This window comes from Mustela erminea, chromosome 2, assembly GCF_009829155.1.
Source record: "Mustela erminea isolate mMusErm1 chromosome 2, mMusErm1.Pri, whole genome shotgun sequence".
Taxonomy (NCBI): Eukaryota; Metazoa; Chordata; class Mammalia; order Carnivora; family Mustelidae; genus Mustela; species Mustela erminea.
Window position 1 is genome coordinate 63,473,639 of NC_045615.1, and position 23,433 is coordinate 63,497,071.

Genomic DNA, 23,433 nt, shown 5'->3' on the forward strand with positions numbered 1-23,433 from the left:
TAAGAAAAACTCCCATTCTCTCCTCTCTCAGCCCATTAGAACACTAATTTACTTTCTGTCTCCATGAATTTGCCTATTCTAGATGGTCCATTTAAGTGGAATCAAAGAATATTTGTCTTTTAGTGTTTGGCTTATTCCAACTTACCATGATGTTTTTACGGTTCATCCGTGTTGTAGCATATATCAGAACTTCATTCTTTTTTAAGGCTGAATAATATTACACTATATGTATATACCACATTCTGTTTATTCATTCATCTGTTGATAGATACTTGGGTTGATTCTACCTTTTGGCTATAGTGGTGCTATAGACACTGGCATACAAGTATGATCTGTTTGAGCTCTTGTTTTCTATTTTGTTGGGTATTTACATAAGAATGGAATTTCTGGTCATAATGTAATACTACATTTATGTTTTGAAGGAATTGCCAAACTCCTAAAGTGATTTCAATAGAAGGTGCATCATTTTACATTCCTACCAGCCTAGAATTTCTTTCCAATTTCTCCATATCCTTGCCAACAGTTGGGTGGTATCTCACTGTGGTTTTGATTTGCATTTCACTAAAGACTAATGATGTCAAGTATCTTTTCATGGGCTTATTGGTCATTTGCATATTTTCTTCATCCTTAGAGCCAAAGAAATTAGCAGCTGGAAAAACGAAGTAGTTAGAGAAGGCTTTCTGGAGACAAGTGTTAACCTTCAATAGAAGAATATAGCAAACTTGAGATAATTTTTGAGTGAAGAATACAGAGGGATAAATATTCTTGACTATTTCCCTCTGGTAACTTGTCAGAACTCCCCATTAGCTCAATAGCTTGAAGCCAGAGAACATGGAAGCCAGCCTCCTGAGGCAGAGAACAGGGTGAAGAAGTGTGGAGATCCAATAAAGGTGGAGCAAATAAAGCCTATCCACAACCATGGATACATAGAATTCCAGTAAATAGATTTTAAATTGAGATGCTTCTATACAGTGGTGGTGGGGAAGCATTAGTAAAGTCATACAGATCTGAAGAGTAGATAAAAAGATGATGGAACAGCATAAGCAAATAAATAACTGAAGTTCTTTTTAGTCCCATGGTGAGAAAAATTTTTAAGATACATCTCTATACAAATACTTAATTTGTTTCTCAAAAATAATTTCCTGATGCTGGACTGAAGCATGAATAGCTGAATATACAATCTGTTCAGTCATTGTTGTCTATAAGTACTAATGACCATGCAGTTTGAAGACATTGGCTAATTTATTCATAATGTGATGGCTCTTCATGTATTACTTTTCTTATCATATATTGTTATTACTTAACTATATTCATGCTTCCAGATTTCCTTCATATTTTGAACTTTTAAATTTATTTGCATTATGATAGATTATAGCATGTTATGGGTTTTGCATATAACAAATGACAGATGCTTTGTAATTGATTATTTATTCATTTTAAAAAGATTTATTTATTTGCCAGAGAGATAAAGAGAGAACAAACTATATTCTCCAACTTATCTCTTATAAAAAATAACTGATATTTTTGACCTCCATAAGCTATTCTTTGTTTTATACTCAATTTGCTAAGAACATAGTTAGGGAAGAGGGAAGACTTATTTCTTCATATATTCCTCGTATCTGAAAGTTGATATCCTTCCTGAATTCTCTATCATCAAAAAGCTTTGAGGCTATAGTAAACAGAATCCCCAGATCCAATAAATTCTATCATGATCAGCTTTCAGAGCTCCCAATCAAGCCTCAGTGTGCTTCTCCCATGGAAGGAACTGAAGCTACTTCTGTGCAATTTCAGAAAGAAGTTCAAAAACAAAAACAAAAACAAAAACGTCTTTGGCTATCATTTGGCTCTTTTTAAGTTTATTACTGATCTTCATATTGCACACTGAGGAGAAGTGTTAATTCTTTTACTGGGAAAAGGTGAACAAACTCTTCAGTGTAAGAATATAGTCAGAACTTCAAAGCTCATTTGATTTGTGACCAACTCCTAAAGAAATATACTCTTAGACAAACCATTATGATAGACATGCAGACAATACATCATTATGTTCATATGCCATTTCTAAGTCTACTTACCTCTGCTGTGTGTTTTGCCACATGCCCCACGATGACAATGACCTTCCCTTTGAAGCTCTGGAGCACAGCAGTAAAAGGGCCCTGGGTAAGTTCCCCTTCTGCAGTGAAGGCAGCACTAAATGGAATGTTGATGCTGCCTGAAATATGACCCCGAATAAAACTGAGAAGGAAAGATTAAGGAAAACATTTATTTGTGTGTAGACTTGAGTGCGTGAGGGAAACTCACAGAGGGAATTGATTCGCAGAAGATAGTAGGTTAAAAATCAAACACAAACAGAGACCAGATTTAAAAATTTCCTGAGCAGGCAAAACAAGTTTAGTCATACAATCAAAGTTTAATTTGGCTTATTTTGCAAGACAAGTGAAGCCAACTTAACAATGGTCACTCCTTGCTCATGCCTCTGAAAATCATAAACAAAACATAAATTGTTGCCCCAAATTGATATGAGATAACCCCTAACCAATTTGCTCTCATTTAGGAAAATTCTAATATTGTAACTAAACTGAAAAATAGTTATTACCTCCACATCATATAAGCTTCTTTATAATAATAGACCCTTGAGGCTCAGTCCATCTTTTTGTTTTGAGTGCTCCTAACTTGTAGACTATGTTCTTTAGCATGCACATAATAAGCTTTTACTAATTATTACTTCAGTAATTCATTTGGTTTTACTTCTGGTTTTTGTTTTTTTCCCCCCCTGAACTTTTGATGGTTTTTAACATCTTTAATGCTCACGTGAGTATTTTATCTAAATGAAGCAAGGTACTGCTAAGAAAAAAAAAAGTTAAATATGAAAACGGAATGGAAAGAAGAAAGGAAGAAGATGAGGGGCGCCTGGGTGGCTCAGTTGGTTAAGTATTTGCCTTGGGCTCTGGTCATGATCTCTGGGTCCTGGGACTGAGCCCTGCATCAGGCTCCTCACTCGGGAAGAACCTGCTTCTCCCTCCCCCTGCTTGTGCTCTCTCTGTGTGTGTCAAATAAATAAATAAATCTTAAAAAAACAAAAACAAAAACAAAGAAGACATTTGTGATTAAATGAAGTATTGCAAAAGGGATCAGGATGCAGCAAATCAATGTCAGTCCTGGGGGTTGCACAATATTTATGGCTTTTAGTTCATTACTAAAACCATGATTATTTTACAGCTCTGAGAGTAATATAGTCAATCAGAAGTTCTCTGATCTAAATTGATAACTGTAAAACCTATCTACTTCGGGCAAGTGACCGCTAACAGGACTCTCTTTAGAGTCATTAGCATTGATTGGAAACCCTTTTGTTGTGGGCTATTTCTCAAGTGAACTTAGATGACATTTCCATTCTTTCCAACTTCATGCTTTGTAAAAGGGTCATGTGTTCTTTTTTTTTTTTTTTTAAAGATTTTATTTATTTATTTGACAGAGAGAAATCACAAGTAGATGGAGAGGCAGGCAGAGAGAGAGAGAGAGAAGCAGGCTCCCTGCTGAGCAGAGAGCCCGATGCGGGACTTGATCCCAGGACCCTGAGATCATGACCTGAGCTGAAGGCAGCGGCTTAACCCACTGAGCCACCCAGGTGCCCCGGGTCGTGTGTTCTTATATTTGCACTTTAGAAGGGTTCTTATGGTTTCATTGAGTATTTTAGTTTTGGAATTAAAATAATAAATTAATTTAAAATATTTAGTAATATCATATGATCTTAAAGAAAAAATATATGCCCCTTACCAAGCCATAGTATATTTCAAGAAGTGGTAGATGATAAAACCAGAGAGGTAGATTAAATAATAATTATGGACTTAGTCTTCTAATTATTTTCAAGGTATTTAAATTTGTTTGAAATGTGAGATCCCACTTAATGTTATTATTTATTATCTGTCAATAATATCTGTTCCTGCCAATAAATGCCATAATGTTTTACACATTGTGCTTCCTGAACTTTCCAGGTTTGCCACAGTAATTTTAAAAATAAAGGCCCATATATCTTAAAAAAAAAAAAAAAAAAAAAATATACACATACCCTTATCCCCCACCAAATAACTTTTTTTCCCCCACCGAATAATTTAACAGTACAGTTAAAAAGATGATTCTTCATGGAGTCTATGGAGGAAGACTTTTTTTTTTTTTTAGATTTTTATTTATTTATTTTCGACAGGTTGAGAGAGAGGGAGCGGGAGAGAATGAGAGTGAACGTGTACACAAGTAGTGTGGAGAGGCAGAGGGAAAGGGAGAAGTAGGTTCTCTGCTGAGCAGGGAGCCCAAGGTAGGCTCCATCCTGGGACCCTGAAATCATGACCTGCACCAAAGGCAGGTCTTAGCCAAATTAGGTCTTAGCCAACTTAACCAACTGAGCCACCCAGGTGTCCTGAGGAAGACATTCTTAAATGTTACCATTAATCAAATAACTCTTCAAATAAACATAAAATAACTGTGAAAACTATTCTGAAAGAGATGGATAGAATACTCTGATAGATTATATCAACTTGGGGAGGATAGGGAAGGTTTTCACTAAGAAAGCAAGTGATAAAGTTAAGTTAAAATCAGAATTGACAAAACTTAATTAGGCAAAGGGATAGAATAGAGGTGGGACAGGGTGGTTGAAGAGATAAACATTTCAAGAAGAATGTTAAACTTGTTACTATCCTACAATTTTCTGTTGGCTGTGCTTTATAGTTTATGTGCTCAATAGAGGCATTTCCTCTAGACTTTTTTTAAAAAATGGAAGGGCCACAGGGTTTTAAAGTGTTATGCTACAAGCAAATAATATCCCCCCCCAAACTCATTAGATTTAAAAAAATATATATATAGATTAAAAAAAACTATATTAAATGTTAAAATGCTTGACAAAATATGATGGTAGCAGAGATTTTTTGGGAATAAGAAAATTATAATCCAAAGTGCAAAAACTATTCCAATCCCTTTCTCGGCTATCTTAACATTTTGAAAGATAAGGCACAACAGAAACAAAACTTTAAGCCATACTTCCCCTCTCCCTAATTTAGTTCAAAAAGTCTTGGAAAACATTTAAGAGCACTCATCCAAGAACATGCTTGTTGTAAAATTCTAGTGCAAATAAGATTAGGTAAGCATGAATGCTCTTAGTGTGGTCAAACCTCTAAATATCTATACTTAACTATGTTACTGGCAAATAGCAGAGAAGAATGAGATTGACAAAATGATTTAATAATTGCCTTAAAATATCCAACAGCTCAAAATGTAACAGAGAAACAATCTCATATTTTTCTAAACCCTAAAAGAGCAGGGCATTTTTGTTGGGTACCACACTTGGTGACTTCATACCTCTATATACGAAGTACACGAGCATTTCATCAGACCACTTTGTGGGCTTGTTCGGTTGCTATGTTAACTAATTATAATTAATGTTATAGAGTCAACAGTAAAGGCTATAGATTTAGTATATCAATAGCCAAAAGAGAATATGGAATTAAGCACATAGTTTCCTCATATATAATGTAACTAAATAGTTAAATTAACATAAAACTATATCTTTAGAGATTGCTATTTCTTCTTGCTAAATCTGTTGCTGCTTCCTTTGAATGGCATCATCATCCACCAAATCAGTTTAAACCTCATCAGTGGCAACATCCAACATTCTAGAGCACTAATAAATCCCATTCTCCTATATCTATTCCCATGACCACTTATCTATTTCACATACTAATTCTTTTGAGTGCAGACTATTGTGGTAGTTTTTTGTTTCCTTCAGCTCTTATCTTTTCTCTTGGAAATCCATTCTATTCACAAAATTGTTAGATTAAAAATTTAAAAACGAAGTTCTGATTATTCACGTCCTTATTGAGAAACCTTTTATGGCTGCCCAATTTTCTCAGTTGAGCCCTCATGACTACCAACCAAACCAAGTCATACACTGTTTCCAGTATATGTGCTGCCTTGCTCCTGCAGCTTTCTCTGCCTAAATATCCTTTCTCCAGTTTTTTTGAGTGTTCAAATGTTACCCATCCTTTAAGTGTTTCCTCCATGAAAATTTCCCTTCCTATAGTATCTGCACACCTTTCATGATAGCAATTTGACATTGTATAAAACACGCTAATGCTAATGTACTTGACTTCCATCAAGACTTTAAACAATTTACAGGATCTGTATTTATCTCATCTATGGACTCTTATAATGCTTCAATACAGTGCTTATGTATTTGCTGAGTAAATGAATTTCAGAATTATGTCAAACCTAGAATAACTTGGGTCAGCATCAAATATGTTAAATATATCCTGGCTTCCTAGCTAGTGGCACCAGCACCCACCAATAGATCAAGTGGCATGATCCAAAATTATCTTTTTTAAATTCATAGTATGAGAAAAGGGAAAGAAACAACGATAAAAGGCATTTCTCTGGATTTTTCTCCAGCATGGGTATTGACCCAAAGGGTTTACCAAAACTGATGTATTTTAGGGCAAAGCTAGAGATCCCACCCTTTGTGATTGCAAGTACAGAGAAATGTTTATGCATATCAAATCTCTGGGTGATTCCATCCTTCTGGTCCTGCCTGCACCATTACCTCCACTCTTATCTTGTTTCATACTGCACTAATCCCTACAAAGTACAAATGTGAGCATGCTATTTATCTGATTAAAATTCTTTAATGCTTTCTCATAGTCTTTGGAATAAAACTCAAATTTCTTAGCATGTTATATTCTCCACTGAAGCTGCCTACTGTAGTGTCATTTTCTACCCGCATGTATTCTAGCTATGTATATCCAGAGTACTTGAAATTTCCTCTATCTGTCCTTCTCACCCTCTCTGTGCAATCACACAGTATGGTTTTTTTTGTTGTTGTTTTTGTTTTTGTTTTTTTTCAGTCTAAATGTCCTTTTCCTCTTCATGTCCATTTCTCTTTCAAGACCCATCTCAGGTATCACCTAGTTTGGGTCACCATCCTTATATTCCATGGCCTTCTGGGGGTGCCTCCAACATAGACCATTTCACACTGTATTGTAATTATCTATTTAATGGTCTCAGCCATAAGACTATGAACTCCTGTCAGCAAGGGTTCTGACTTAAATCTGTTTCCTCATTGCCTGGCCAAGTAAGTTATTAATCAGGCTTGACTGCTTGATTGAACGAGACTACATGATACTCCAGAACTGGGGCAATGGGTGGGTCTCAGAAAAATGGGAGCTCTTCAACAGTTAATGTACCTTCACAACTCACTATTAATCCAGACAGTAGAGACATTCCAGCAGTGACCACCATATACTCCCATATTATACAAGGTCTATTGAGATATAGGAGTACAACTAGCTAGAAATTTTAATTCAGGTAGCTTGAACCTAGACCCAAAATGGGACGAAAAAAATCTTATTAAACCTCCTTAATATCTATTCTGCTCTGAACACAAGTATCTCTAAATTATTTTGAAGAAATTTTTAGAAACTAATTCTTCAGGACACAGAGACCAGAGCAATACTAGCATTTTACTAAGGATGAATAATGTGGTATAATAATAAAAACAACTGAGTTTATGTGTTTTTTAAATTAAAAAATTTAAGCCTGAAGTTGTTTTTCCTATAGATTCGGATATTAAAAAATGTAAGTGCTTTACAAATAAGGCTGCAAAAAATTCAGTCTTGAATTCAAGGATATGAGAAGAAGGTTCCTTCAAAGTATCTCTGTTTACAAATAATATCAGTTGGTGCCACATTTACATGACTGAGACTACTTTTAATATGAGCTCTAGAAAATTTGAAACTCTATTTAGAACCATTAAAGAAAACAACAGTTTGGCTTGTGTATTATCTTTGAAGTTATTAACATTACTTATGAAATTTATGCCATTATATGAGAAACACTTTCTATTGCCCCTTTATAATATGCACTTACTGGGTTTGCTCAGTGCCTCACAGGGCAACTTGTGTTGGTCATTGTGTGGCTGAATCTGAGTTCCATGATGCTAGGTGCAAGGAAGGCCCCGAGGCAAGGAGAGCATTAAAGGACAGGAGGAAGTGAATTTCCACTGATTGAGCATGTTTTCAGGCCCCCAGCCCTGCGGTTCTCAAGACTCTGGCACTCCTGGCTGTTCTGTGAACATTGATGATATTCCTCGATTCAATCCAGCACATGTGTGATTATTTAGATTATCTGGATTGTGACCTTTGTTGGTGTGGCTGCAGATTGCACCTTGGAGGAGTGGACTTTCTGGACTCCTCTTAGAGAAATTTATACAGAGATGCAATACTGGAGACTATAAGAACCTGAGCACAATGGGTTATTAACTCTTTAAACCCAGTTGGATCTCATGTTGGAACAAGAAGAGTGAGGACAGTGGAGAGAGGCTGTCTTAAGGCTCCACACCCACATGGAACCCAAGGCCGGGCTTGAATTCCCTGATCCTGAGATCAATAACTAGACTGAGATCAAGAGTGAGAGGCTGAACTAACTGAGCCACCCAGGTCCCCCCATGTTTATTAATCTTTTCCTACCTCAAACCAAATGCATAGCCCAGGGGTGCCTGGGTGGAACAACTGGTTCAGCTTGGAACTCTTGGTTTCTGCTCAGGTGGTGATCTCAGGTGGGCTCTGCAATTAGCATGGAGTCAACTTGAGATTCTCTCTCTCTGAATTACATAAATAAATCTTTTTAAAAATGCACATCCCATTTTTCAGACTTTCTTCTATTATGGAAACTTCGGCTATCTCTTTATTATTAGAGCTGAATCTCTAACAAAGTTTGGATAATTAGTAATTTTGTTAGTTTTCAATCATAAATATTTAATTTGCACTACAGTATGTTGTTTGACATTGTTTCAAATGTGTTTATAAATTTCCACCATATGTTGTATTTTTAATGTTTTTGTTATTGATAGTAACCAAGCTTCATTGTCTTTATAGAATTATATTAAACTTTTGAAATGTTTAGATATGCTTTCTGGCCCTACATGTGGTCAATTTTCAGAAGTGTTCCATGCAAGCTTGAAAAGAATGTTTGTAGCCAGCAGTGCTCTGTGTCTCTGGGTCCAGCTCATTGACTGTTTTGCTCAAGGCTTTGTGGTTATTGAATGTTCCTCTAGTATGTTCCTGAGAGTTGTGTATAAAAAATGTTCCACTCTAATGATAGCTTTTAGAATGCTCTTTTTATTTGGTCCATTTTTGTTTTCTATTTTTGAAAGCTGTGTTATATTAGCTGAATACCATTTTGGAATGGTATTCCAAAAGCTGTAGTTTTTGGTGAATTAACTTTTAAGTATTATGAGTAACCTCTATCTCTACAAATGCTCATTTCCTTAAAATATCTCTTGTCAGAAATATGTAATTATTGTTTGATCTGAAATCCCTGTAATTTATTAGAATAAAACTGACTTAAATCTTTCCCTGGATGAACATTTCACGTTTCTTTTTATAAAAATAAAATACAATTTCAACATAAACTTAGCTATTTAGCTTCTCTGACATTAACTGTTCAGCTCTAATAATAAGAACTTAGATTAGATTACCTCTAGGTTTCCTTCTCATTTGTAAATTGGGATTACGTCTTTATTGTCACATGGGTAAAGTCTGTCTTCATGTTCTCCAGCTTTCCTTTTCTATATTCCTTACTTGCACTACTGGGCCCTACTGAAGTTAGGGGTAGTTCCCTCAGATTGTTGATATGCTTCTCCTTACCCATTCTCACAAAAATTGATAATAGATTAAAATATTACCTCTTACAGGGTATTTGTATTTTAACTGAGAATACTTATAAGCTAAATAACTAAAGCTTTAGCAGAATTTCAGATAATGGGTCTCAGGGTATAATATCCCAAAATATGGCATCTTGGTATACAAAATATTTTACACTGAAGGAATTTTGAGAAATGGCATGTGCAGAAAAGACTTTCTGACCTTTCCCTGAATCAAGAAATAAAACTGTCAACTGAGGGATGCCCTCCCTATACTCAGGGGATGGGGACATACTTATCTCTAAGACAGAGAGACACTAAAAGGAATCTGAACAAACAGGCCTTGCTAAGTTTCCCTTAGCTTAACTAAATTTAGCTCATATGTTCTTGCCCTATCATGTGTTCTTGCTACTGTCTACTCCTCACCAAGCCTACCATAAAAATTCTCAGGTTTAACCACTTCTCCAGATCTTCATTTCCTTACGAAGGCTCCCATGTCATGTAAAACTTATATTAAATAAATGTGTATGCTTTTCTCTTGTCAATTTGTCTTCTCTTACAGAAACCCACCAAGAACTTAGAAGGGTAGAAGAAAAAGATGCTTTTACTCCCTTCTACACATAGGAGGGTTCTAGAGGGTTAAGGCTAACTCTTAAATTCATTGGTAGACAGTAACTTAATTTGCTGAAAAGTAAATGCTTCCCTCTCTTTCATAAATAATCATTTCAATTATTTTACAAAGGTAAATGAGATGAGATAAAACTTAATTTTAGATTCTTAATCTCCTGAAAGAACAAATTACAAAAAAATTTTCACCTATATGAAGACATAAGAATTGTGTTAGCCAAATTTTCCTGTCTAAATGATCTTATTATAAAAGCAAAATAGAGGATAAAAATTATATACAGAGATTATAAACAATTTGAAAAATATTACAGATGACACTTCAAAAATAACTTACTTTCTTTGGAAGAAGGAAAAGGTGTTAGAGTTTCTTTGTTGTTTTTGTTTTTCTCTCTACTGTGTAGTACTACGTTTTGTTGGCAAGGAAAAATTAAATTATTTTAAAAGTACACTAGTATTAAATACTTATTAATTTAATAAACAGAGAGATAAAGTCACATAAATCCCAGAGTTTAATTGCAAATATTTACCTTGGTCATAATTAAGAACTACTCTATAAAAATAATTCCTTTAAAAAATATTATAAGGAATCTAATAGGCTTTCATTTGTTAAGTTTTAAAACACCAGAATCTAATGATAGTTTTTGGGAAAAATTAACAAGAATTAAAAAAAAAAAGATTTATTTATTTTAGAGAGGGAGAGAGGGAGGGGGAGAGAATGAGAGAGCAAGACAAATGTGTTGGGGGGAGGGCAGAGGGAGAGAATCTCAAGCAGACCTCCTGAGGAGCTGAATGTGGAGCCCTGTGGGGGGCTTGATCTCACAACCCGTGAGATCATGACCTGAGCTGAAATCAAGAGTCAGATGCTTAACTGACTGAGCCACCCAGGTGCCCCAATAGAAGAATATTTTTAAGGCATTAAAGTAAGTCAGTTGGTAGAAAAAAGCCTTTCTAACATGATTCCCTCAAAATATTCTAACTTTGCTTTCCAATATTCAAAATAGTTCCATTTTCTCAAGTGAGATTTATTCTGGGAGAGCAAGGGTCATTCAATAATTGCAAATCAATCAACATGATTCACTACATCAACAAAACAAAGGATAAAAATCATATGATCTTCTCAAGAGATGCAGAAAAAGCATTTGATAAAATTCAACACCATTCATGATTAAAAAGTCAACAAAGTGGGTTTGGAGGAAATATATGTCAATATAACAAACGCTATTTATTGGTTGTTATTAAAGATGACATCTAAATAAAATCAACCATCACATTCTAATATATTAATTTGAAGTACTAAATTAATGAATCTCTTAATTACCATGAAACACACTTTTCCGTTGCCTTTAATTCCTTGAGAACAGAATTTAAGATTAGTAGAAAAAATGTTACTTATTTCCTCATAATGTAATCAAATGCATCATTAGAGATTATAAAAGGTTTTTTAGCCTTGGAAGGCCATAGGCAGGTAGTTTGGATACTTCACTGAAAAGGATTCTTAGAACCCACAGCTCTCCATTCTTCACTGTGTTCTTGGTACTAGAAAAGACTTAATGACACCCAATGAGCTTAGCTTGTGGTTCTCCTCAAAGCACTGTGATTGATACACAGGGGCCAAGAGTTGGTATTTAGAGGTGAGATAAAGCAGGTATGGGATAAGATAAGAGGATACTGGAAAAAAAAAAACCAAACCCACAACTTAGGAAAGTTGTGAGGATAAATAACACAACTTAAGAACACTTTGGTTTTAAAGTAGGCTTTCAAAAGGGGGCTTAGAGAATTTCACAATTTGGGTCCTTTGGGAGGATTATAAATGATGGGTGACTTTATTTTTCTTTCTTCCCTCGGGACTCCCCCAAAATAGCACAAAGCATTACTGATACTCTTCATTCAGCATGTGATTATAAAGACTAAAACAATCAATCCAGGTCTCTATCCAGTTGCAACTATGAGCCAGGTATTGTCAGATGACATAAAGGCATTCCTATATTAGGCAACTCACCCATACTCATCAGAGAACAATGATCAGGCTAGCTGCTCTGCTTTCTAGTGTTCTATTTATATTTATCCTGAAGAAAATAAAAAAGAGTAGTAACTTAAAAATCAGCCTATGAGGTTTGAAAAACTTTGGACTGAATGTCACTCTCATATTGTGTGTATTTTAAAATTTCAACTAGCTTTTTAAATTATTTGAAAGGAAGTAAGTGATGTGTATATAAGCTATTTAATTATTTTAGAAGTAATCTTCAAAATTAAAACAGGATGGGGAGCCTGGATGGCTCAGTCAGTTGAGTATATGACTCTTGGTTTTGGCTCAGGTTGTGATCTCATGGGTCCTGGGATGGAGGACTACCTCAGGCTGCACACTCAGTGGGAAATTCATTTCATTTGGAGATCTTTCCCTCTGCCCCTCCCTTCTCTCTCTGTCTCTAAATTAAATAAATCTTTAAAAAATAAAATTAAAATAGGGCAGTATAATGTTATACTTTTTGATGGCTTTACAAGAGACTATGACTAAAGTTTCAACCAAAAGAAACAAGCTAAAAAGTTAAAAAATTAAATGTATTTTAAACCCTTGAAATAACAGATAAAAATTTTTACAGCAGGAGTTCCTGGATCTGCCAACTGGAATTTAATGTTTCTTTTGGGAATCCACTCACCTCTTCTGCTAAGGAACTTCCAAATATCCCTGAAAACCTAACAACGAGGGACATAAACATTTAGGCTCTCTCCAAACTCAGTAGTCTTTCACAAGTGAGGGAAAATAAAAAGTAGTAAATTTTAACAAAAAGGTGGGGGATATATCCTTTGAAATATCAGTCTCCCAAACTATATTCTTAGCAATCTAAGATTCTATGGATTGCTTCAGGAGTTCATTAATGTGCAGTTTAAATTTCATTTTAAAAGTTTCATTTCAAAAATTGTGATTGCAAATAGGCACATGAAAACTCATATGCTAATTTTAGCATAAAAGAAACCACTAATCTATTAACACTTATTTTCATATAACTCTCATTTATAGTTAGTAAATGATATAAATAATAACTTATGAAGAAAATCACTTAAAACTTATTCATTTATATTTTATACAATGAATTTCTGAGAAAGAATTTATTTTAAAAGGAGTTATCCTGTTAAAAATTTTTGAAAATAATTTACCTAGATTCTAGAGTATAGAGAATCAAGGTATGCTTCATGAGAATCTGACAGATGAAGAGATAAGCAGAAAGATTAAACTACTATTTTGTAACTGTTTATACTTTAATGCCAAGCAAAATCCCAAGAAGTTATGGTACATTTAATAGTAAAATGTCAGTAAAAAATACTTTAATATATTCTCTAAAGACCATATTAAGAAAATTATAATAAATACAAGTTCAAATTTGAGATCTATCAATTTCTTTTTCTAGGGTATGAAATAGACCAGTTAAATATTGTTCTTTTCCCCCCAAATTTTATCTATAGCAAGAAGGATTCAAATACCCCCAAGAACACTAGAGAAACCGAAAACCAAGAAAATGTCCCAATATTCTGGTGTTATTTGGGAAGCATTTTAAGGTCATGCAATGTTACTATGTATTATGCAAGTCTATTCTGACATCTACTTTGAGAGTTACTTAGCTATCTGAATTAAGAGGAATCCCAGATATGTTGTTTTTACCATACACCTTCAAAATGGAAAGGAAACAGTATGAGTAAGGCAGTACCATCATTTAAAACCACATGTGAAAAGGATACTCTTCACTATTCCGGATGTCAACTACCAGGAGCTTTGGTTTACTGGACTTTGTCTTCTTGGGGGGTGTTTTGAAATGGCCTGTCACTGTGAGTTCACACAAGTCAATCAGGTCCTCTGCTGAAATCCGGGGTGATACTTCTGATTTTAGGTCATTTAATGGGATAGATTCTCTTGACTGAAAAAAATATACAAACAACACAAATATTGAGAATAATACTATATAGAGAAAGAAACTATAGCCAATACAGAATATTTGTAGGCTCTTGATATCAGTCATTACAGCATACAGGAGAACAGGAAACTGAATCTCACTTTAGTGGTCTACTGTGTAACTGTATTCCTTACTACTGAGGTTTACTTATTCACAGAGGAAAGCATTGTTCTTGAGCTCCCGGCTCAAATTTGATACAATGAGATGAGGCAGACTTTTCCTTATGAGAGTACTGTGTATCTTTAAAGACAGTTCCTTTAAGTACATTTCACTTTTCTTCAAGCATAATTACAATTGTGATTCACATTAATTAAAACTCTGGTAATATAAGAAATTGCATTGTAACTCAGTATACATGCTAATTAAAGAACCTGGTACTAATATACATATTAGACTTTTATAACATAATTTATGTCCCATATGGATAGTTGAGCAGAAATTAGATTTTCAGAGATGAATGCAAGGAACATAACACTTTCTTAGATAGTAAACAAAAATGACAATGTATCTTAATTGTGAAGGAATTAAAATCAGACTCCAGACAATCAAACCAGTGCTTTGGTCCATGCGACTATTATATGGTGTAAGGCTGTTTCAGACTAAGGGCTGTTTACAACTGTTCTCTCCGTTACTTAGTAGGGAGAGGGAATTTCCTACCTCCATAAAAGGCAATTCAATACAAATCAACTCAATTCAAACTAAATTTATGGAGCACTAGTAGTCACTCCTGAAAACTTATTTACCGTAACTTGAGAATTTAAGAACTTTCAATATTCACTTGATTGAAAACACTGGGGTTGAAAAGAAAAAAACATATTTATATGCTTAAGTTTTCAAAACTGAGCTTATTATTTCATTTACTCATTTTCTCTGTTTTCACAGTTCCATTGTAGGATACATTTAGAATTTCCAATTTAGAATTTCTATGCAGGAGAGAACAAAGCATATGGATCATTTATCAGACCAACTTTTTTTTAAAGCTTTTATTTAAATTCTAGTTAGTTAACATACAGTGTAATATTAGTTTCAGGTGTAGAATATAGTGATTCAACACTCCTATACAACACCCAGGGCTCATCACTACAAGGGCGTTCCTTAATGCCCATCACTTATTTAACCCATCCTGTGCCCCACCCCTCCGCTCCCCCATCCCTGCCCCCGTAACCAGCAATTCAGACAGACCTATTTTGAAAAAAAAATTGTTTTCAGTTGTAGTTTGAATTTGAGCTCTCAACCTTTGGGTTTCCCTGACTATGGCATAAATTCTTCAGTGGTAAAACACATTTTCTCCCACTTCATTAGTTTTTATTTTATTTATTTTATTTTTTTTAATTTCTTTTAAGATTTTTTATTTATTTTATTTGACAGAGAGAGATCACAAGTAGGCATAGAGGCAGGCAGAGAGAGAGAGAGAGGAGGAAGCAGGCTCCCTGCTGAGCAGAGAGCCCGATGCGGGACTCGATCCCAGGACCCTGAGATCATGACCCGAGCGGAAGGCAGCGGCTTAAGCCACTGAGCCACCCAGGTGCCCCTCATTAGTTTTTAAATAGGAATAGAAATTGCTAAGCTTTGTGGGTTTATGGCTCTTAATAAAAGACAGACATTAGACATTCTATTTTTTTAATATTAAGAATGAAATCTACTTAAATATTCTGAGATTAAAAATGCTTCAAAAAGATAAAAGAATTTAAAAATCAGCTAGCCTTACAATCAATGCTTCCATCTCCTTTTTTGTTAGGTTGTAATCTCAGTAAGTATTTTTCCCAGTCTTCACATGAAGTTGCACATTTATGAAGATAAAATAAAGAACTTTTGATTACCCTAGTTCTGCTTTTAGTCATTTAGTGATGAATGCAGCATTTCAAAAAGAGGTTTTGTCTGAATGAAATATGTGCCCTGCCTGATGAAGAAGAGAATCTGACAGAGAATTTGACCAGCGTATTCTCTATGAAGAACTGATTTAAGAAAGATCTGACCTTGGCATTGGTTCCAATCAAATATATCATGTATAAGGAGTTTCTCAAGGGAAAGAGCAATTGTTACACGTAATGGTAAGAGCAGAAGAAGAGAGGAATCACTGACAAATTCATAACTTTCTGAACTTTTGAGAGTGTATATATCAGTGAAGAACTTTAAAGATTTTATTTATTTGGCAGATAGAGATCACAAGTAGGCAGAGAGAGGGGAAGGGAAGCAGGCTCCCTGCTGAGCAGAGAGCCTGATGTGGAGCTTGATCTCAGGACTCTGAGATCATGACCGAAGCCGAAGTCAGAGGCTTTAACCCACTGAACCACTCAGGTGCCCCTATCAGTGAAGAACTTTAATAAGACATGCAAGTTCCTCTGCAAATTAATTTTAAGAGATTAATAAATCAGATTTAGGATAAATTGTACTACTTTGCTTTATGAAGAAAATAAATACCAAAAATTTACAGAACCTAGTTTCTCTTCTATTAAGACAATCTTATATGCAATTTTACTATTTATTGTGCAATTTCTACTTATAAAAATAAAAATATAAGTATATTTTTAAAGTATAAAAATAAAACCTCTGTACTTTTGTCTCATTTAGTATTATTGACATTGGGATTTTCCTGTGTGACTGGGTTTCAAATTCATGGGACTTTGTTTATGGACAGCAGACAAAAATCTATTTATTTATTTATTTATTTATAGATTTTATTTATTTATTGGAGAGAGAGAGAGACAGAGATATGGGTCCTCGGGTCAGTAAGACTAGTCTGTACATTGTCTTATTCACACCTATTGATTATAAGTTCTATAAGAACAAGTATCTTTGTTTTGCTCATTAATGTATTCCACTTACAATGTGTGGTACTTAGTAAGTACTCAATAATTATTTATGGAACATTTCTTTGTTCATTCACACTTTAGAACTCTTAGAGTTATTCACTTACACACCACTCTTCTCTTTTATACTTATCTAAACCCTGCTGATTTGAGATAAAAATCTGATCATGTAACTTTTATAATTAAAAACACCTCAATGGCTTCCAGACATTGATAGAATAAACCCAGAATTCCTTAGTATAGCATGTAAAGCCCTTTATGAATTAAACCCTGTCTATAGGTAGGAGACCACAGACCTTGGAGTTAGACTCTCTTACTGAGCTGAGCACTCATGCTGGGAATTAGAAGAAAAAGTAATGAATAGGTGGGTAGGGAACAGACCTTGAAGGCTCTGAAAGATGAAGAAGCTTGAGGCTATAACAAATAGGTAATTACTGTAGGATTTCTGAACGAATGTGTCACATTAACAGCAATATCTCAGGGAGACTAATTTGGCTGTATTTTGAAGGATGAAATAAAAATGGGAAAAATGACAACCAGCAAGACTTGTTAGAAAGTGAATTTTATGATTATTTAGAATGATGACATTGTAAATGGAGAGCTTTGCTTTATCCACTCTCCTCTATTTTCCTTTAGTCTTTCCCTTTCTACTATTTTTTCTTGTCCAATTCTCTCTCATCCACAGTGAAAGATATATTAAAACAACATATAATAAATAATAAAATTACTTTCCAAGGGTGAGTCCTTGTTTAGCTACTATTTTACCAGTCACTCCTGAAATCACTGAAACTTGGTTTCTGTCATGATGCAGAAGAAGAAATGATTCACTTGTCTAGGAGAAAGTAGACAATTTGGGAACACTTCTTTGAAAAGGTAAGATTTGTGTTGAGAATAAAAAAGGATGACTAGGAGTTGGCCAAGTGAAGAACTGGGGTTTTCACGCAAATTTTGTGTAAAGACATTCTCGCACACACACTGGAAAGGTGTTTTGATTCTATTTCTAGGATTTTGGTTCTACCTCAAGGAGATATGCTGAATAAAGCTAGTCTCATTAAAAATCCATTATTTCTTCAATTCAGCCTGGAATAAATGGGAGCAGAAATTTTAGTCAGGATGCTATTTTCATTTTGAAAGAATTTTTAACAGTTGCGTTCACAAGTATCTAACCAGAATTTCTCAGGTTTACAATGTCTGCCTCATTTTGATGATGGTCTCTTCCATATGCCATGAACTCTGTGAAAACAGGGAGCAGGACTAGTTTTGTTTTTTTACTTCCACTACCTAGCAAAAAGTTTAGAACCCAGTCACTACTCAGTAAACTTGGGTGTATTCGTGAAAGGCTAAATAAAAAAAAGAAGACATATGAAAAACACTAGAGAAAATATAGAGTAAATAAAGGAGGGGTGTCTGGGTGGCACGGTTGGTTAAGCGACTGCCTTTGGCTCAGGTCATGATCCTGGAGTCTAAGGATCCAGTCCTGCATCGGGCTCCCAGCTCCACGGGGAGTCTGCCTCTCCCTCTGACCTTCTCTCCTCTCATGCTTTCTCTCAATCTCTCTCTCAAATGGGTAAATAAAATCTTAAAAAAAAAAAAAAACAACAACAAAGAAAGGAAAGGAAAGGGACGAGTAAATGGTGGTTCTTAAATTTTGGATATGGGTGATTAGGGAAAAAAGATGTTTAACAGAGGCAAATAGTAAATAAGGTAAAGAAATTTCTGACTTGGGTATGTGAAATCAAGGCTGCATAGGGTCTCCTAAAGATGAAGCATTGAGAAGGCAGTTAGAGATAGAAACTGGTGTTTGAGAGAAGTCATGGCTATAGTTATATTTCTGGAATCATCAACATAAAAATTATAATTTACGTTATGAGAAAAGATAAACAATTTGAAGAAAAAGGAAAAAATGGCAGGAAAAAAATCCTAGTTTCAGTAGGCACATCTATACACTGCTGAAAAAATTAAATTACATAAACTATTACTAAGGCTTAGAAATACCTGAAGTTAAGATTTTTTTAGGGTACTACCCATCAATTCTTATTATTGCATATGTCTATAATAAAGAGACTGCTTGCTTTCATAGTGTTAGATATTTTGAACTTTTGTATGAAGAGGGACCCATTTTTACAAATGGCACAGGCAGACATTATCATTCTCAAAGGAATTTAAAGAAAAATGACCTTTGAAAACATTATCAATCTACAAAGATATTTTTATCTATATATTTAAAGCAATAAATTGTTTCTGTGGCATTTTGGTGTTTCCGTTTCTCTTTCATGTTTTAAGAGAGAAAAGGGAGGGGTTATTATTTCCAAGATACAGAAATACAGTATCTGAAATGGAGTTTGAAATAAAACTGTCACGCTCTGGAAGCTGCATAATATAGCTCTCACACTAGATAGAATATTTTTTCTCCCTCAAATAAGAGAGATAATGTATATGAATATGAAACACAAAGAAGAGTAGAGATAGAAATTTTTTCGGTGATTAGGGATTTTTTGCTAAAATTTTTCCAGATGTGTTCCTGGAAAATTACACATAAGCTAAATTTCTATGAAGAGAGTGATTCTTCTTTTTATATGTAGTTTCATTTTGGAGATATTTCATCTCCCTTGGCCACAGTTTTCTTGTGTATAAAATAAAGGAGCAGATATCTTATGCTTCTATTAGCTCTAGGACCCTATGACCTTATTTCTAATAGATTTTCAACCAGCAATGGGTCCTAAAACTTTTACTAACCTTTTGGGACAAAAGTTAGGCATCTGTAGGTAATACTTAATTACATCTGAGGAGTTTCTACTTACAGAGATTCAGCAATGATTCTAATTGGGAGGCTTAGTAAAGTGTTTGTACAGCGTGACTTGCTTTTGCAAACGTAGATGAGTGAGAACTTAAGCATTTCATAGATAGGTGGGAAATATTTTATATTTCACATTGGTTGAAGTGAAGGCAGAGAGATGGAAGTTACAGTAACAAAACTCTAACATCAGTGAATTATAGGGAAAAACAAGGTCAATGAGGCAATGTATGGGAGATGGTGGTGCTGGTGCTGTTGTAAATGTTTCTAAAATCTTCTGGAAATAATTTTTTTAAAAGATTTTATTTATTTATTTGACAGACAGAGATCACAAGTAAGCAGAGAGGCAGGCAGAGAGAGAGAGAGAGAGAGAGAGAGAAGCAGGCTCCCTGCTGAGCAGAGAGCCCGATACGGGGCTCAATCCCAGGACCCTGAGATCATGACCTGAGCTGAAGGCAGAGGCTTTAACCCACTGAGCCACCCAGGAGCCCCTGGAAATAATTTTTGAAATAAAACCAGAACCTGATAAATTTCCCAGGCTGAGGTAAACAAGATGAAAGTTAAAGAAGACAGTGGCTTCACTCAGTTGAATTCCTAAAAGTGGAACTTAGGACACCTTCCTTCTGGAATGTGATTGAGCTGCTATTCCACATAGGATGTTAAGGTCAGCTTCAATGGCAGCAGAGCTTTGGGGAGTAGAGTCAGCTGGTGACCAAGAGGTCACAGTATTTTAGTTAGTCCAATAGATATTTTCACCTCAAACTCTAATGTTAAGGCAGCCATCATTTGAACTAGGTTGCTGATTTCATCATCCTTCTCTTTCATTCTTACCCTCTTCCTCATACACTGAAGTGATCAGCATGGCTATTTTTGCTTAGTGTTCCTTGTGACTTGGGAAATTCCCCCATCATTCTCCTCACTAGACAATGTCAAATAAATGCCTGAACAATACTTTTTGACTAGAAGCTTCAGTAAATCCCTGTGCAAGAAAGTCTTCCAGACTGCTTTTCTCATCCTTATTGCTGTGCCAAGGACAAGGTAAATGAGCTCTCTAAAGTGCTTGTGGTATTAACATTTATTACCATGATTAATATCTAGTGGATTGTTCAGCTAATATCATGCATCAGCCAAACATTTTTATCTCAATATAATTGAGATGTCCCAAGTGAAGGGAAATCAGTTTTCCCTGTGAAGACAGAAGACTCTCAAAAATCTTATGATAAAGAAAGGATACTCATTTGTCTCTAATCTCAAACCATTTATTTTAACACACTACAAATTATCCAAGATAGTTCTTATGAGAATATAGATACAGAAATACCAATGCCCATAATATGCTTACTGTATTTCAAACTTCTAATTTAATGAATTCAGAAAGTGTCACAACCAATCTTATGCCAAAGGTCATGGAGATGTACTTTAGGTTTATAATATATAATACTTATTTTGGAATATGAACTGATAAGTTCAAATGGTTCCTTTCTACGTTAAATTGGTTAGAGCCCAATTTTTTTTTCATATTTTCTGATATAAAATAAAATCATTTCAGGGGTAAACTAATTTTTCAATTCATTTGAGATCTGACTAGAGTTCTAGATTCTGAAACATAAATTGGGCATAAATGAACAGAATTTTAGAAGGAAGTCTAATAAATTACTTGATGTACAAAGACTATATAAATAAAACAAAAGTCTGTTGAATTTAACAGTGAAAGTCTGTTAAATGTCATAGTTAGTGACAACTAACTAAAATTACCAGCAATAATGGGATATATAAATTACTGAATATTTATTCTAGATATAATCTATTTTAAAGTATTAACTTAAAAAAAGTCTTCATAGCCTCCATTTGGCTTAATACAAAATGATACACAGTTAAAAAGTTATCTAAGAAGGGGCACCTGGATGGCTCAGTGGGTTAAGCCTGACTTGATTTTGGCTCAGGTCAAGATCTTGGAGTCATGAGATCGAGCCCCACTGAGTGTGAGCCTGCCTAGGTGGCTCATTGGGTTGGGCTTCTGCCTCTGGCTCAGGTCATGATTTTGGGGTCCTGGGATCGAGTGCCATGTTGGGCTCTCTGCTCTGCAAGGAGCCTGCTTCCCCCTCTCTGCCTGCCTCTCTGTCAGGTAAATAAATAAAATCTTTTTTTTTTTTAAAGATTTTATTTATTTATTTGACAGAGAGAGATCACAAGTAGATGGAGAGGCAGGCAGAGAGAGAGAGAGAGAGAGAGAGAGAGAGAGAAGGGGGGGGAAGCAGGCTCCCTGTTGAGCAGAGAGCCCGATGCGGGACTCGATCCCAGGACCCCAAGATCATGACCTGAGCCGAAGGCAGCGGCTTAACCCACTGAGCCACCCAGGCGCCCCATAAATAAAATCTTAAAAAAAAAAAAAAAAGTCTCTCTCCCTTTCCTTTTACACCTCCCTTCTGCTTTCTCTCTCAATCTAAAAAAAAGGTTGCCTGGGGCACCTGGTTAGCTCAGTCAGTTAAGCACCTGCCTTCAGCTCAGGTCATGATCTCAGGGTCCTGGGATTGAGCCTCGCATCAGGCTTCCTGCTCAGTAGAGAGCTTATTTCTCCCTCTGCCTCTCCCCCTCACTCATGCTCTATCTCAAATAAATAAAATAAAAAACATAAAGTTATCTAAGAAAATGAAAAATATTTCATAAAGGAGTTACAGGCAATATTTCTTATGGTGAAGTACATCTTCAAAAAACTGTAATGACTATCAATGTGCAGATATATTTCAACAATTATATACCCTATTAATTTTTTTTAATTCTTTGGTATATCTGGCCATAATGACAGCCATCTAAATGTGTTCAAAAGTATTTTTTAATAGAAAAAAATAGATACTCTATTGTAAAATCAAATGACAAATTTATCATTAAAACACATGAGGTTGGGATGCCTGGGTGGCTCAGTTGGTTAAAACCTCTGCCTTCGGCTCAGGTCATGATCCCAGGGTCCTGGAATTGAGCCCCACATTTGGCTCTCTGCTCAGTGGGAAGCCTGCTTCCTCCTCTCTGTTTCTGCCTGCCTCTCTGCCTATTTGTGATCTCTGTCTGTCAAATAAATAAATATTTAAACACAACAAAACAAAACACATGAGGTTACTTTAATTGAAATGATAGTAATGCTATAAATGGTAAGAATACCACATAGAATCAAGAATTAACTAACAAATGACAAATGGACATACAAATACACAAGTTGGTAACAGCCTCTTAGAAAAGGTAATTTAAAATTACTTATTATCACATAATATGAGAAATAATTACTTCCTTTCCAGTCAAACAAGATACAAGTAATTTCTTGGTATCTTAAATTTAACTGAAAGTTATGTTTTAGCTTTGGCTGGTGAATTTTCAGTAAGTTTTCATTGTTCTTTAATATAGTTAATTTGTTTTTTCCAAATACCTCTCAAAATCACAGGATTTCACATTCCATGACTTCTTACAGTATTTCCATCCAAACATGAGCAAGGACTTTAAAATAAAATATCTCTGGCTTAAACTAAAGGTTTCTGATAGAACTGATACCCTTTACATTAGCAGAAATTATGACAGACCCCAGATTTA

At 35.0% G+C, this 23,433-nt stretch overlaps 1 protein-coding gene across 3 annotated transcripts in view; it reads right to left on the minus strand.

Annotated features, from left to right (window-relative positions):
* Positions 1-23,433, minus strand: part of TBCK (TBC1 domain containing kinase) — a 210,077-nt gene that overhangs the window by 16,830 nt on the left and 169,814 nt on the right. For all 3 annotated transcript variants that reach the window (XM_032333075.1, XM_032333076.1, XM_032333077.1), the window contains exons 24-25: positions 14,039-14,214; positions 2,073-2,232 (exon numbers count right to left, since the gene is read on the minus strand). In XM_032333075.1, the coding sequence (XP_032188966.1) occupies positions 2,073-2,232; positions 14,039-14,214 (336 nt within the window). The remainder of the gene's footprint in view (positions 1-2,072; positions 2,233-14,038; positions 14,215-23,433) is intronic.